The sequence below is a fragment of the Garra rufa genome, chromosome 9 (genome assembly GCF_049309525.1).
Source record: "Garra rufa chromosome 9, GarRuf1.0, whole genome shotgun sequence".
In the NCBI taxonomy this organism is placed as follows: Eukaryota; Metazoa; Chordata; class Actinopteri; order Cypriniformes; family Cyprinidae; genus Garra; species Garra rufa.
Window position 1 is genome coordinate 26,194,634 of NC_133369.1, and position 15,752 is coordinate 26,210,385.

The 15,752-nt window shown below is 35.9% G+C and overlaps 2 protein-coding genes across 2 annotated transcripts in view; both read right to left on the minus strand.

The window, feature by feature from the left end:
• Positions 1–68: 68 nt before the first annotated feature.
• On the minus strand, positions 69–8,947 carry trpv6 (transient receptor potential cation channel, subfamily V, member 6). Its single transcript, XM_073846774.1, has 17 exons — positions 8,879–8,947; positions 8,244–8,404; positions 7,705–7,802; positions 7,501–7,623; positions 7,274–7,414; positions 7,048–7,146; positions 6,790–6,965; positions 6,548–6,694; positions 4,784–4,863; positions 2,312–2,447; positions 2,137–2,223; positions 1,976–2,052; positions 1,117–1,282; positions 958–1,024; positions 604–872; positions 417–523; positions 69–329 (listed from the first exon to the last, which is right to left on the minus strand). Exons 2-17 carry the CDS (start codon positions 8,372–8,374, stop codon positions 77–79), a joined length of 2,157 nt encoding a protein of 718 aa, XP_073702875.1. The 5' UTR covers positions 8,375–8,404; positions 8,879–8,947; the 3' UTR covers positions 69–76.
• Positions 8,948–13,248: 4,301 nt separating this feature from the next.
• ephb6 (eph receptor B6) overlaps positions 13,249–15,752 on the minus strand; it is a 94,208-nt gene continuing 91,704 nt past the window's right edge. Inside the window, exon 19 of the mRNA XM_073846489.1 lies at positions 13,249–14,662. Within this exon, the coding sequence (XP_073702590.1) occupies positions 14,557–14,662 (106 nt within the window). The 3' untranslated portion in view covers positions 13,249–14,556. The remainder of the gene's footprint in view (positions 14,663–15,752) is intronic.

Sequence of the window (15,752 nt, forward strand, 5' to 3'; positions counted from 1 at the left end):
TTATAAAACACTAAATAACTTAACTTATTAGGAATATCATATCAGCCAAACATTGCTACTTGATTCTGAGGCATTTTTAGATATAATTGTTATCTGTGGAATCCACACTTTCTTCCTTTTCCCCTTCTATACTCTGCCGAATGAGCTGCCAGCATTTTATCGGTCTCCTCTGGCCTCTAGGCTTGCTTTTCACAATAAAATTGGCTTGCTGTGGATCATTTGCAGGGTCAAGCTTGCCTGTTTCCTCCTTAGTTGGTTCTCCATCCTTTGAAAATGCGGTAATGTAGCGTCTCATCTTTTGCACCAATGGGTCATTGCGATCCTCCACTCTGGAATCACAAGATGTTGCGAATGAGTAAGACTAATCAAAATGGAGTGTTTAGTGATGCTTTCGTACTGGAATTGTGATTCCTTACCGGAGGTACCAGCGTTCTCCAAGGCCAAATGCCAACCCACAGACGCCCAGTCTAGGCCACAGGCGAAACGGTAACCTCCGTTCGAGCATCAGAGTAGTGGCCACCACCTATGATCAGAGGAACAGATTTTTCACCCAGCGTGCTTCCAAAACAATTACTGTGGGATTGTACTAGTTTCAATGCCAACCTGGATCCTCCAGAGTTCGTCACGTTCCTGGGTGACCCTCCACTGCGTGTCGCTCATCATGGCAATCAGGAGGTTGAAGAGAAGGACGTAAGAGAGCACACTGAAGCAGATGTGCACAGAGTGAACGACTGGATGGGTGTAGAACGTATGGTCCACTGGCAAGTCTATCAAACCGATGCTCAGCTCAAACTGAGAGAAGACGGTGATGGGGAATGTGCGGTATGGCGGTAAAGCTAAAGATTCTTGAGTCATGTAATAGACCCACAAAGCTAAGGAGGTAGACAAGGAAGTTCATTACGTTCCATATTCACATATGATACAAGTATCTTTTGATGCAACTGCATTTGAACTAACCGGCAGAGGATCCAATGAGCAAGATAATGGACAACCACATGAACTTTGTCAAGTCACCAAATATCGTCTGCAAAAGAACATCCACACATGTCCGTTATAAATATATATTGGCTCTACAAACCAACAAGAGTGAGAGGCTGCATCAGTGAAATGCTCCACCTTCTGAATCACAATAACATAGGGTCCCAGCATCTCGAAACCTCGGCCGAAGTACATGAGATTGGACCAGCCAAGAAGCAAAGCCCAAGACATTGGCACAACCTCACACGCTATTCCAGTGGTCCGCAGCACACACAAAACCACAACCAGACACGCGTAGCTAATTCTGCCACAGATATAATGAAAGAAATAAGTTTTGTATGCACATCAAGGCTGAGTTTAATTGATCAAAAAACATACAATGTAATATTGAGAAATATTATGATGTAAAATACCCATTTTCCATTTTAATATACAGTATATTAGGATCTAATTTGTTCCTGTGATCAAAGCTGAATTTTCAGCATCATTACTCCACTTTTTAGTGTCACATGATCTATCAGAAATTATTCTAATATGCTGATTTATTATCAATGTTATTAAACAGTTGTACTGCTTAATTTGTTTTTGGAAGCAGTGATACTTTTTTCAGGATTCTTTGATGAATAATGTGTTAAAAGAACAGGTTTTTTATTTTTTTTTAAATATAGATCTTATACACTATTGTTCAAAAGTTTGCGGTCAGTCCTTTTTTATTAATAGGAAATTAATACCTTTATTTGGCTAGGATGTGTTTAATTGATGAAAAGTGAAAGACTAGAAAAGATTTCTGTTTGGAATAAATGCTGTTCTTTTAAACTTTTCATTCATCAAGGAAAACTGAAAAAGTATCACACGTTTCAAAGAAATATTTGGCAGCACAACTGTTAAGCATATTAATCATGTGACACTGAAGACTGTTGTAATGATGCTGAAAATTCAGCTTTTCTATTAATTTTTATGAAGTTAAACTTTGAAATATGTAAGTATGTGAACTTACAAAGTGACATGGAAGGGTCCTCCAAGGGCAGACTGTCCAAAATAGCGTTTTGCCCCCACTTTCAAAATACTTGGAATCTGAAAAAAATTCAATACAATTTAATATAATATTTTACATGTTAATTACATAATATTTCTAATGTCAAACGAAATTTTGCTGACCTCAATTAGCAGAATTGCAATGGCTCCTAAGACACTAACAATTTCTCCAATTAAACGCAGGTGATCTTTATTGGTCTGATAGCTCTCCTAAACATATAAAAAGAGATCAGTTTGTTGCAGACATATTTAAAAGTGCTCTGACATACAGAAATGTCAAAATAAAAACGTTTCACACCTTAAAGCTTTTCTGCACTTTTATGGTATGGTCGTTGCTCGCTTTGGTGAAATTCTCAGGAAGGTCCTCCAGGGGGCGGTTTATACAACACAAAGTGAATATGCTGATATACAGCAGATACACCAGCATCAATATCCTGCAAACAGATCAAGACAGCAACATCATTAGTTGGACTGAAATAATAAACATGCTTTCTTGTTTTTGTAAGGTGTCACAGCACATCAGTGTTATCAAAATAAAATAATAAAAAATGATGACTATGTGGAAAAGGTTAAAGCTGTTGAACAGTCAGCTGAAGAGAAACAGGGACAACATAATGTAATGGTCCTTTAAACATCCATATATCATGTTAGACTACATTAAAACATAATTGTATTAACCTTTTTATTTATGACATTACATTTAGATAATAGATATAATAATATAATATAATATAATAATGTGTACAAGAAACAGTAAAGCATGGTGCTGCCAATGCTTAAAATATTCAAATTACTGATCTATGTAATAAATATTTATTTTAAATCTGTGGTTTCATTCCCAGGGAATGAATTAACTATAATATAATATAATATAATATAATATTTTTACCATTAAATATAATTCATTGATCTAAAACAGACAAACTAGTAAACATTATTTGTACTTTATCTTATTAACACTGATCAGCAAAAGTTTGTGGATTCTGAAGAAAATGGCATTTAAGAAATATAGATATTTTAGTAGTTCAATATATAGAGTTTAATATAATATAATATAATCATATTTTCCCCATGAAATTTAATTCACTGATCTAAAATAGACAAAACAGTAAAAATTTTGTATAGATTATTTTTATTTTACACACAAAAATCTGAATTGTATGGATTCTGATATCAAAGGTATTTAAGAAATGTAGATATTTCAGTAGTTCATAATATAATATAAAATAATATAATATAATTAATGTAATGCACAAGAAACAGGAAAGCACAGTGCTGCCAATGCCAAGAACATAATATAATATAACAGGGTGTCTACAGGTTTGACCAAGTTAAATTTAAGACATTTTAAGACTTTTTAATACCATTTTCAAACTAAATTTAAGACCAAATTGAAAGTCCCGCAAAAGTCTAGCACAAAACTATGAAGATATTTTAAATTATTATTTTATTTAACTGATTATTCTTGGGAATATTCAACAGAAAACACTATTCCAGAAGAAGAAATTATTTTCTATTCCATGACAAAGTCAAGGCTCTCACACACTTTGAAGCCAATGTAACAGTGTAACAAACATGGATTTTGAGTCATGGATCGGATCATTTTTCGGATCAGCAAAAAAAAAAAAAAAAAAAAAAAAATTGTTTTTTTCCTAATTACTGAATGCTTACTTTAGGTAGGATACTTCTCATCCACAGCAAAAACTACTAGCTGAACTAAAGTTCAGTAACAAAACAAGAACAATTACACAAATGACAAGTGTAAATGAATACAACATAAAGTTAGTAATAAAATCAATAAAACTAGTATTCAGGAGGGGAAATTTAATAATTAATTGTAAAATAACTAGTGTTTCTCACTGCAGGTATTTATAGGACGCTGTCTCTTTAAGGCCAAATGCCCAAACCGAATACTGGCACGCATCTCTTTCTCAGCTGTTTCGGTTCACTGAAGACATAAACGACTGTTAAACAGAATACCAAAACGGGTATCAAGACATGACTTGGTATGTACGTTTCCGTTCAAATAGCAGTTAAAGAGGAATCAATCTGTGTGAATCGCGCCGCGCGCCTCTCTCTCTCTCTGCGCGTGCTCGCGCCAGTTGTGTGCGGCAACGTAAAAACATGTGCTAATTATAAACTTTTACTCTATGATGGTTAAACTTAACAGCTAATCTGCGATTCAAATGCGTGTAGTTGGGCGGAAACCCGCTAAATCTGGCAACACTGAGGCGTTGTCAAGCAAGCGCGTGTCTAGCAACAGAACAGATTTAGAACCTGCGCAGGAGATTCCCCTCAAAACGATAAACTTTTCCTTTTCAAAGTGTAAAAAATTTAAGACCCTTGGATTTAGATTTAAGACAAATTAAGACATTTAAAGGCCTTATTTTAGGACAACGGAATTTAAGACTTTTTAAGACTTTTTAAGGATCCGCGGCCACCCTGTATAATATAATATAATATAATATAATATAATATAATATAATTTAATTATCATATTTTTCACCATGAAATTTAATTAATTGATCTAAAATAGACAAACCAGTAAGTTATTTTGTAATTGTTTTTTTAACATACCAAAAAATATGAACTTTGTGGATTCTGAAGTCAAGGGCATTTCAGAAATGTCGATATTTCAGTAGTTCACTTGATTGAAACCAAAACAGCATGTTTGTTTATTTTTGAACAGCTGTAAATATTACTAATTTGTTAATTAAATAAAAAATAACCTAGTAAATGTTGTTTTTTATAGTATGTGACAGTAAGGCACCTGAAGTAATGTCTCCCATACAGATTCCACTTCAGTCTGACGAGCTGTCGAACTGGAGTCAACTCAAGAATCCTTCTGGCCTGAGACAAAAGAAGAAACCAAAGCACTTTGTTAAGAGCTTAACTGAGAACAGTCCATCTACAGCAATTAGATTAGATTTTTTTCCCTCAAAATAATCCCACAAAACATGTCTTTAAATCTAAATTTATATTGCAATAATTTAACATTCAATCCTTCGATCCATCACAAAAATCCTTTAAATTTGCGGTTTGGGGCTTGAAAGCGTGTTTTTACAGCACTCAGCAATAGCAACTGACAGACATATCTGTCGATTTAATGATCGCAGTGGCCAATTGGAGGCGGCTATGTTACAATCCACTCATCACCCAAAGTGCTGGTTTTCAGTTCTGCTGATTTCTACATGATCTCCTGCAAACTCTATAGCAAGCCATTTTAGCCTAAAATATACTAAGCGTTACTCGTCGTAATTATATTTTTACTAGTAACAAATCAATTAGAAAGCTCTATAATACAATTTTTACTAGAAACAATGCCAAATATAGCTGCAAGCAGCAATTACGGGGGCAAGCGCTCAAAAGGGAAAATGAGGAGCAAAGATGACAGGAACAGCAGACCAACTGCAATAATGAGTGAAAAGAAGCCATTTTAAGATGATTTTAGTCAAAATGACAGAAAAATAATGTAGAACGCCTACTGATATGATTTAATGGCTTATTACGCTAGACCAAACAGGTGGCGCTGTTATCAAATCGATGCGGTGTGTTTAGTGTGAGGTGACAAAGGCGCACACAATGTTTGGTGTCATTATGTCAAAGCTTTGCAGAGATAAAGCTTCAGAATCATTTTGGCACCCCTTCTAATGGACAGGTTTGACTACTTTAGTCATTTCCATGAGTACAAATCTTAATGTTTAAGCAAATAATGATATTCTAGGGAATTGTGTGCTTCTAATTTTATAGCAACAGTTTGAACTGAACCCTTTTATATTCTAACATGACAATGCCTCTGTGTATAAGGAAAGCTTTAAATTGAAATGATTCAGTCAGTGTGGAAGAGCTTGACTGGTCTGCAGAAAGCCAATTCGTAATCCCAGCTAAACACCTGTGACTTTAAATGCAGACCTTGAGCTAAAGACTCATCACCAAACGCCAATGACTTTTACATACACTTCCAAAAACTGTGGCAACAGAGATGAAAATGCTATTTTTAAATGCATTAATTATGATTCCAAATTTGTTGCCACAGTTTTGAAAGTGCCCTTTTCTGTTCAATATTTTTGTCCATGTAGTGCATTTACAACTCCCTGGTGTTTGGTGATGAGGTTTTAGCTCAAGGTCTGCATTTAAAGTCACACATGAGGTGTTCAACTGGGATGAGGACTTGGCTTTCTGCAGATCAGTCAAGTTCTTCCACACTGACTGATTGAATCATTTCTATTTGAACCTTGCCTTATACACAGAGGAGACATCGTCATGTTAGAATAGAAAAGGGTCCTGTCCATACTGTTGCTATACAATTAGAAGCACACAATTTCCTAGAATATCTTTATATGCTTAAACTTTAAAAAAATATATACTCATGGAAATGACTACAGTAGTCAAACCTGTTCACTAGAAGGGGGTGTCCCAATACTTTTGGCAATATAGTGTAAATATAGTGATCTGCTTGACTTGAGTTGTTCTGCTTCTTCCTGTCAGGTGTTGTTTGATATTGCAGTAATGTGTCCTGCACACACTTACACACCTCTTTTTTTTGACTGCTGACAATGATCTCAAGCACTGAGAGGTCATCTTCCCTTGAGTCGATCTCAGTGAGGTCATAAAGATTGGAAGACAATGGTCCCAGACTCCACTGAATAATCCGCCTGCGGTTAACCAAGTGCTGGAAGGCCTGCACAACATCCCCAAAACATTCCTCAGTGTTCTTTACATGCTGCAATTCTGTTCGAGATAAAGATGCATGTTTTTGCAAGACAGTTCTCCTACCACAAGATTGCCCTCCTTTGCAGCGAGTTTGAACGGTGTGAGGCCTCTGTAGTTTGGGACCATGTCTAGGGGGATCGCAGGGTCCAGATCTGCATCATGTGTCATCAGCAGATCAAAAACTTGACATGCTGTTGTTTTATTGGGCTGTAGAATCAACAGATGAAGGATGGTATTACCTGTGCATGAGAGAGAGAAAGAATTACAACCGCAGATGCAGATATAAATAACTAATTAGGCCAGAAGGATATTTTCTCTTACCCAGGGAATCCTGGGCCCGGATATTAGCTCCGGCTTTTATCAGCATGGTTATAATTTCTTCATTACCCACACAGCTCGCAAATGCCAGGATGTGCTCACCTATAATCACACAATTTATTTATGCATGTATTTTTTGTCATAGTCAAAGGAAACTACATCCTATTGTATTCCAATATATTTAGATAATTTCCAAAACTGAATACTAGAATAGAAACATCAATCTCACCAAAGTACAGAAGTCCTCCTCTTCTTTTGCGAAAGTACATGCCTGTGACTCTGGGGGTCGCCACATCACCTCCTCTTTTTATCAACTCCTGAACTAAGTTAACATTCTGGTTAACTGCGGCAATGTGAAGGGCTGTTAAACCTGTCAATCAGAGCATACATTCTTGAGTTAATAAACTGCATAAAATGTTTAAGGAAGTTTTTTTTTTTTTTTTTTTAAATGAGGACCTTGGTAGAGTTCAGATGTCATGGGCTCGTTGATGAGCTCCGGCGCTCCATCCATTAGCGCCATAGCCGCATCAAGATTATCACTCATCACAGCAACGTGCAGAGCTGTTTCTCCAAGTTCACCTAGAATGAAGACCCAATGTCAGATCCACACTGAAATTCTGTATTTGTCATTCAGTGTGCCAGGCAAAAAGTGTGGTTTACCTCTTTCAAAGATGTTTGTCGATGAACAGTCAAGCAGTTTCTTTATACAGGCTGCATTATTCTCCTTAGTGGCGGAAAACAGGGGGATGTCATTTACTCTGCAGAACATAAAGAGATGTGAGTAAAACAGCAGGTGTGAGCTGAAATCAGGATGTTTTTTGTTGATTTATGAATTAGAATTGCACTTAAATCTGGCTTAGACTTTGCCACAATCTACAATTTTAAAGAAATAGTTCACCTAAAAAAGAAAATTCTGTCACTAATTACTCACCCTCATGTCGTTCCAAATCAGTAACAACTTCATTTTCAGTAGGGAATTTCATCAAAAATATCTTAATCTGTGTCTTATGGGGTTGGAACGACACAAGGGTGATTAATTAAAGAAAGAACTTTCATTTTCATGTGATATATCATTTTAAATCACAGGTTAGACAAAATTAAATGTGTTAATTTAGACTGAAAACCAAAGTCCACAATCTTCTTTCACTGTCTTCCAATCACTGGCATTTCCTTGAAAATGTAGTTTCTAAATGTTTTACTTTTTGTTCTGCATGAGGAAGGTCTCGTCCAACATTTCATTCCATCCTTTTCTATGCTGAAGGCGGAACTTCAGTTGACTGCACCAATGGTTTATCTCGCCTGCAGCAGTTCTGGAGATGGCTGGTGACATGGTTTCTGGAGGAGTTTCGGACCAATAAGACTGGCGAGAAGAAATTGACATTGTCAAAATAAGCTAAGCCTCAGAAAAAAGCAATTTCAGCATGTTCAACTTAATATATTTTATCATAATAATTAAAAAGATCCTTTAAGAGTAACAATACTTTTTAACAATTATTACAAAAACAGTCGATCACATGTTTTTGTGCATTCTAATCTAACCCTTAAATTCGTTTTTTGATTTAATTTATTGCATTTATGATGATTCAAAATCTTTTATATTTTTAATGTTTTATTTTTACTATTACTACTACAGTGTCTACTATTATTTTTGACTAGAATTTAACATATGAAACACATTATTCTTAATGTGTTAACATTATTCTTCTTTTTCCAAATTTCTTAAAAATGCAGAAAACAACCTACTATCTACTTTCATAACATAGCAATCAATTATATATGCAGTTGTTACAATACTGTACTAAAGTTGCCAGCATTCAAAGCAATATTCACCTACCGTACAAAAATCCTTAATATGTTATTCCAAAGTTATTTTTAGTAATTGATGTACATGTTTGTTTGACTGTCAGTGGACAATACAAAGGTAAGCAGTCTGACATCAGTATTTATACTTATAGCTGAGTCTAGAAAGGAGGGTGGAGGACGTCACACAGGTGAACAGTAAAACAAGGATCCACAGAGGTTTAGGTACCAGTAAGTGACCCAATATAAGTTGGAACCGATTGGGACAGTTACTTGAGTTTTATCATGTGTCTTTTACCTTTATCTAATATAGCCTAAATGTTAACAACTTAATTACAAACTTTGAAACTTACTTTTCAAGAATTTAAGAATTTCTTTTTTAAAATTAATAGTTGTTTTACTATTTTACTAACATATAATTCTGAACTGAAGTGGACATAAATGGGCTTTTTATCACTATGAAAGTTACCTCTATGGAGTTGCGAGATTGGTCCGTACTCCATATTTTTCGATCCTCGCCTATCATCTTTCACTGCGTAACGTTCCCTGAAACAAAACCATACCAGTCAACAGTTTTAAAAACACTGTGTCAGATAAATGTACAGAAAACCTGTCTCAAACCAGCTGACGGATACCAGGATGTTCTGGATGATTCCAAACCTTCAATGGCCGGAACATTCACCTTTATGGAAGCACGATAACGTTAGGTTTTGAGGTACAGGCAGGGCCCAACGTCCGATCAACGAGCGTTTGTTCTCCTCCGCTGAACGCTAACACTGGAGCATTCAGTCCTAAATCCGCACAAAACCAGAGTCTTCTTCTTTAATAGCCAGCAACAGACTACAAGGCTATTTCTCTCAGTAATGTGGTGAAGGACTGGTCAGACAGATACCACCACGCTAGGTCAAGGCATAAACCGGTTTTCAGGATTATTTCGTGTTTCGTAACGTAACAGGACAGACCACTTATGGTTTGCCCCACTAAAGGTCGTCTAATGATGTTTTGCACGTAGTTCCAAGATGTTTACTTGTAGTGGACTACCAAAAAAATCTGTGAAACTGTCTGAACTGTCGAAACACAAGAGGTGTAACGTTAACGTTAGTTTGACGTAAAATATTATATGACATGACGTTTTCAACCGTCGAGTAACTAACGTTAGTTTACAGTTCTCAGAAATATTTCGTTTGTTTGTCGGTATACTTTTTTAATCTAACCGGTAACATTTGTGAGCAAAATTCGTTTTTTTAGTTCGAGATTCTTTCTTAAATATCTTTTTTTTTTAAGTAAACATTTTTTACACGATTGAGATGGCAATGGCTAACGTTATATATATTCTGACTTTGTCATAATGCCTTATAGCGATTAACAAACAACTATTTGCAAGTTTAAATTGGGTCTTATTAAGCAGACCAGTAATATGTAAGTTAGTTTTCTACTGGATGCAATTTTTACAATGAATAAAACACATTTCTAAATCATGCAAATGCTCACATTGCAGGGAAAATTTTAGGATTAAGACGACATTAAAGCAATACTAAAGAGTTTTTTTTTACCTTAAAATAATGTTTCCGAACTCGTGTCAGTGGTTCATCAACTCATAACAGGGTGAAAGGCACTTTCGTATTCGCTTTGCGACCCTCTATCGGCCAGAACAGCACTATGTAAATTTGGGTCGTCGGGTCGTGGTTTTGTAGTTCAAATGAGACTACAAATGCGACTTGCTTTACGGAAAAAAACAATGTCATTATTATGTTTTATTTCGTTTTCATATTTTCATGAAGTCTTGCAACATACTCTACCTTGTCACTGGACATCGTTATTTCCAAAGCCGGTGTTGTGCCCATTTTCGACCCCTGCCAAATTATTACTCCCCCGCCCCCGTTGAAATCGCTACCTGATTGCCTAATCCTAACCCCACCCATAACCCTAAACCTACCAATACTAGGGGGGTAGTAATCTGGCGGGGGTCAGAATTTGGCATGACACCGGTCCTGGATAGCCACCAAACAAATAACGTGCATGTGACGCGACGGTAGGCTAAATTATTTACGGCAGCGGTAATGGACAATTCCGCTTCCAACCTGTAGAGGGATTGCGAAGTTCTTTTGTTCCTTTAAATGCAATAACAACATCAGAGAGTGGCTCTGTATTATAGGGTAATTTAACACATAATACATAGTGGTCAAACAGCAGAGACCTAAAAAACAAGGCCTAATTGTATGTTTACATCACAAAGAAGAAATAAGTGTTTTGGTTAACCAAGAGAACCATGTTGGTGGGGACGTCAGTGAAACCTGATATATTTTTGATATCAACACTGAATGTATACATTTGCAAAAGTTTTACATTTGGCTAAACGTTATTAGGTAATGTGAAGGACTGGTTTGAGGTACATTTGGATGGTGTAAAAGACAAAATGATGGTCTTTGATGGTCAAAGTACATGAGTCATAATGGTTGGTCAAAAGTGTTTTAAATGGCTCAGAAATGTTGTATGGGATACTATCTATAGAATGCTAGTTAGACCACATATTGTGAAGTAATGAATGTTTTTTTTTTCTTCCAGTTGCCTCAGTCGTGTAGTTTTGCTTTAAAAACATATTTGCTGTGTGTTAATTTAGAGCTTCAAAGAATAACCTAATACCCAAGGTATGTGTTTTACTTTGACTTCTGGGAGTTACAGCACCTTGTGTTTTTTATGTTAAGACGTTGTAAGATTTCCATGTGCAAATTATTGTGTGTGATTTCATCCTGCCTACCACAAATGATTGCAAACAACTTATTTTGCTGCAATAATTTAATGGACAGTTTCAGTTAAGTTCACAGAGGCCAGAGTGTAGCAGGACTGCAGAGTTTGGGTCAGTATTGCACTTGCAGGATGCTTTTCACTATCCTATATGATACAGTACGTGTGATACTGTCAGAGCAAATATTTACAATAACCAGCAGCAATTCACAATGTGGGACTTATTAAGCGACCAAAACAAGTGAGTGTGCATGTTTTGTGCAACATGTAAGGGTAGATGACATATATACAATGTGTTTTCTTTTTCTTAGGTATTAAGTTGCTAAATCTGAGGAATATAAAGTTTAAAAGAACATTTAGTTTAGTTAAAATATAATTTTTTTTGGTAACAACTTACTGTCACTTTCGATCAATTTAATGCATCCTTACTGAATTTATATGCAGTTGAAGTCAAAGGTTTGAAGTCAGAATCTACAAAATATTAGTTATTTGACCAAAATAAGAGGGATCATACAAAATGCACGTTATTTTATATTTAGTACTGACCTGAATAAGATATTTAACATAAAAGACATTTACATATAGTCCACAAGACAAACAATATTAGTTGAATTTATAAAAATGACCCTGTTCAAAAGTTTTCATACACTTGATTCTTAAGACTGTTGTTACCTGAATGATCCACAGCTTTGTTTTGTTTTGTTTGTTTAGTGATAGTTGTTCATGAGTCCCTTGTTTGTCCTGAACAGTTAAACTGCCCTCTGTTCTTCAGAAAATCCTTTAGGTCCCACAAAAACTGTATGATTTCAAGATCATATGCAACTATTACAGAAGTTTCAAATGCTCACTGATGCTTCAGAAAGAAACATGATGCATTAAAAGAAGGGGAGTGAAAACTTTTTGAATTTGAAGAGCAGGTACTTCACTTATTTTGCCCTCTGGGAAACATGTAAGTACCTTCTGTAGATTCTGAAGGGCAGTACTAAATGAAAAAATATATGTGGACAAAATAAAAGAAAATATTCAAATCTTCATTCTGTTCAAAAGTTTACACCCCCAGATCATTAAACAAAACAAACAAACAAACAAAAACAGCTGTGGATCATTCAGATAACAACACAGTATTAAGAACCAAGTGTGTGTAAACGTTTTAACAGGGTCATTTTTTTATAAATTCAATTATTACTTTCGCTTGTAAACTATATGTAAACATGTTTTATGTGAAGTATCTTATTCAAGTCAGTACTAAATAAAAAATAAAATAAATGAATGAACATTTTGGAGATTCTGCAAGGTGTATGAAAACTTTTGACTTAAACTGTACACGCACACACACAAACTTAATGCATGCATATTTATAATCATGCAAATGAGCAAAATGCTGTTTAAAACAATTTTTGATGGCATATTAACAAGTCAACAGAAATAGCTGAACATGTAATCTCAATTTAAATAGTTATTTTGTGTATGTGTAGATTTTGTGTTCATTACCCCTATTAGATCATGTACGCTGATCTCATACTGAGAATCTCGTCCACTTCGAGGTAAAGCTGACGCTCACTGATCAGTGTCTGATATGTGTCATTTTGCTGACTCCGTGCTGTTCATGGGAAACAAGAACATTTCAGCAACGTGATGAGTGCACACTTTTGTTCATGTAAACAAATACAGTAGGCATCTTTAAACAAAATCATATATATTTTACAAATTTGGACAGTAGTGGAACAGTGGTGAACAACTGTACAATCAAACAGATTCAAATATACATCCACTTGATCATACACTCCCTTTTTACATTTTTTTAACACTGAGATCCATTCACATACACACACACACACACACACACACACACACACACACACACACACACACACACACACACACACACACACACACACACACACACACACACTTTTTTCCTTCATTCGTACTGTAAATCTGTCACACACACACACACACACACACACACACACACACACACACACACACACACACACACACACACACACACACACACACACACACACACAATATACAGAATGAGCACATCTCTCTCTCTTTCACTTCACCCACCAATTGTAATCACATTTACTGCAACAACTGCTTCACAATGCTCATATATTACAGTGTGACTTTATGCTACATTGTTTCAGGGGTGAAATAGTCATTTTTACAGGAACACACCTGCTAGTGGACAGGAATTGGATTGGTGGAGGGAAATTGGCTCACAGTAGCAAACGTGCTTTTGTATGTGAAAAGATGAACATCACAGGACTCAGTCACAGGTAAGCAATGAACTACTGTGGCCGTAGTGTGCTTGCAAAATGCAAAAACTTTACCATTTGTGTCTCTGAATAACTTGCTGCGAGCACTGTATGCATACAATACCTTATATATCTGTACATCAAGCATACAGTGCAAATAATTTTTCTTTAAGTTATTTGTGTCTTGTTTTCCAGTAAAAGTACCATGTAGAAAACAAGGCAAAATACTGATTATAAACATGACTTTTAGCTGTGTACTTGTGGTGGTTTTTATGGGGGTTCGGTTTATTGATCAGCATGGTTGTATAGTGAAAAATAAAACATCTGGTGCTCTTGACCACACGTGCCAACAAAGACATAACAGTCAGTTACCGTCCACTTAAAGTTTTTGATTGTCCTTGCAACTGATTGTGAAGGAGCTTTCTTTTTGTGTTCTTAAGGCTCAAGTTCATACTGAATTCCAGTAAGTAATGAACTGATAAGAAAGTGAGAGGTAGTGCATCACCGAAGGAGGGAGTAAGTATATGGAAGACGACAGATCAGCAAAGAAGGGTGGGACAGATGGGCAAATGACTCGTAATAAAACTCTTCTTTTTTTCACTCAAGGCTCTTTTTGTCATCCTCATCTCTATTCCAGTGTTCTTGTGAGCTGTGGATTAGATCTCCCAGCATGCACTGCTGTGTCAACACAACGTGGGAAGCATCAGACCTCCACATGTCCCTGAGTGAGGTGTGTCCTGAGCTGCTTCGCTGCATTTACGATCTTCCGCTGATGACCGAGCAGATTCACTCCTAGAGCCTGAACATCCCTAAAAGAAAAGTGATGCATTAGATTCACAGCACTCACACACAAATATGTGTTTGTAAATGAATGTTTCTTCAACTGAAATAGACTTTTTATGGAGAAATCTTATTGATAACCCTATATATATATTTAATTATAAAAAATATGACTCTAATATGACTCTAGACAAATCTAAACAAAGAAAAAAATAAAAACAAAACAATATTTCTATGTTTATTTTATATATGTACATATAACTTTACACTACTGCTAAGATAAAATAATTTTATCTTAAAAGATTGCTGTTTTTTTTTTTTTTTTTTTTTTAGCAAGGATGGATTAAATTGACAATTTAAAAAGTGACAGTTCACCCAAACATGAAAATTCTGTCATTAATTACTCACCCTCATGTCATTTCAAACCTGTAAGAACTTAATTTATCGTCGAGACGCAAATTAAGATCTTTTTAGTGAAATCTGACAGCTTTCTGACCCTGCATAGACAGCAACGCAACTACCACAAAATTTTTAAATAAAGTTGTTATTTTTGTTATCTACGCACACAAGAAGTATTCATTGAGGCAATGATGTCAAATGGAATATTTTAAAGGAACACTCCACTTTTTTTGGAAATAGGCTCATTCTCCAACTCCCCCTGAGTTAATAAGTTGAGTTTTACCGTTTTGAAATCCATTCAGCCGTTCTCCTGTTCTGGCGATATCACTTTTAGCATAGCTTAGCATAGATCATTGAATCCTATTAGACCAGAAGCATCGCGTTCAAAAATTACCAACGAGTTTCGATATTTGTCCTATTTAAAACTTGACTCTTCTGTAGTTATATCGTGTACTAAGACCAGCGGAAATGTAAAGCTGCGGTTTTCTAGGCCGATAACATTAGGAACTACACTCCCATTCCGGCGTAATAGTCAAGGAAGTTTGCTGCCGTAATATGACCGAAGCGGGCGCAGTAATATCACACAGCGCCTGAAATTAGATCCCAGCTAGGTAACTTCCAATGTGACCGGCACTAAGTTTGTGTAATTCCGGTTGTTGCAGCTGTCAAGAGTTGCAGCTGGTAAATTGCTAGTGGCTGGATTTACCTGTGTGTGATTAG

What these genes read in the sequence shown, in the direction of transcription:
- trpv6 (XM_073846774.1), bottom strand. Translation starts at nt 8,374, where the DNA reads ATGTCACCAGCCATCTCCAGAACTGCTGCAGGCGAGATAAACCATTGG. An exon ending in CAAAGGAGGGCAATCTTGTG is followed by an intron (nt 6,695 to 6,789) that starts GTAGGAGAACTG and finishes GATGTTGTGCAG; the next exon opens with GCCTTCCAGCACTTGGTTAA. An exon ending in ATGTTATTGTGATTCAGAAG is followed by an intron (nt 1,025 to 1,116) that starts GTGGAGCATTTC and finishes GTTCTTTTGCAG; the next exon opens with ACGATATTTGGTGACTTGAC.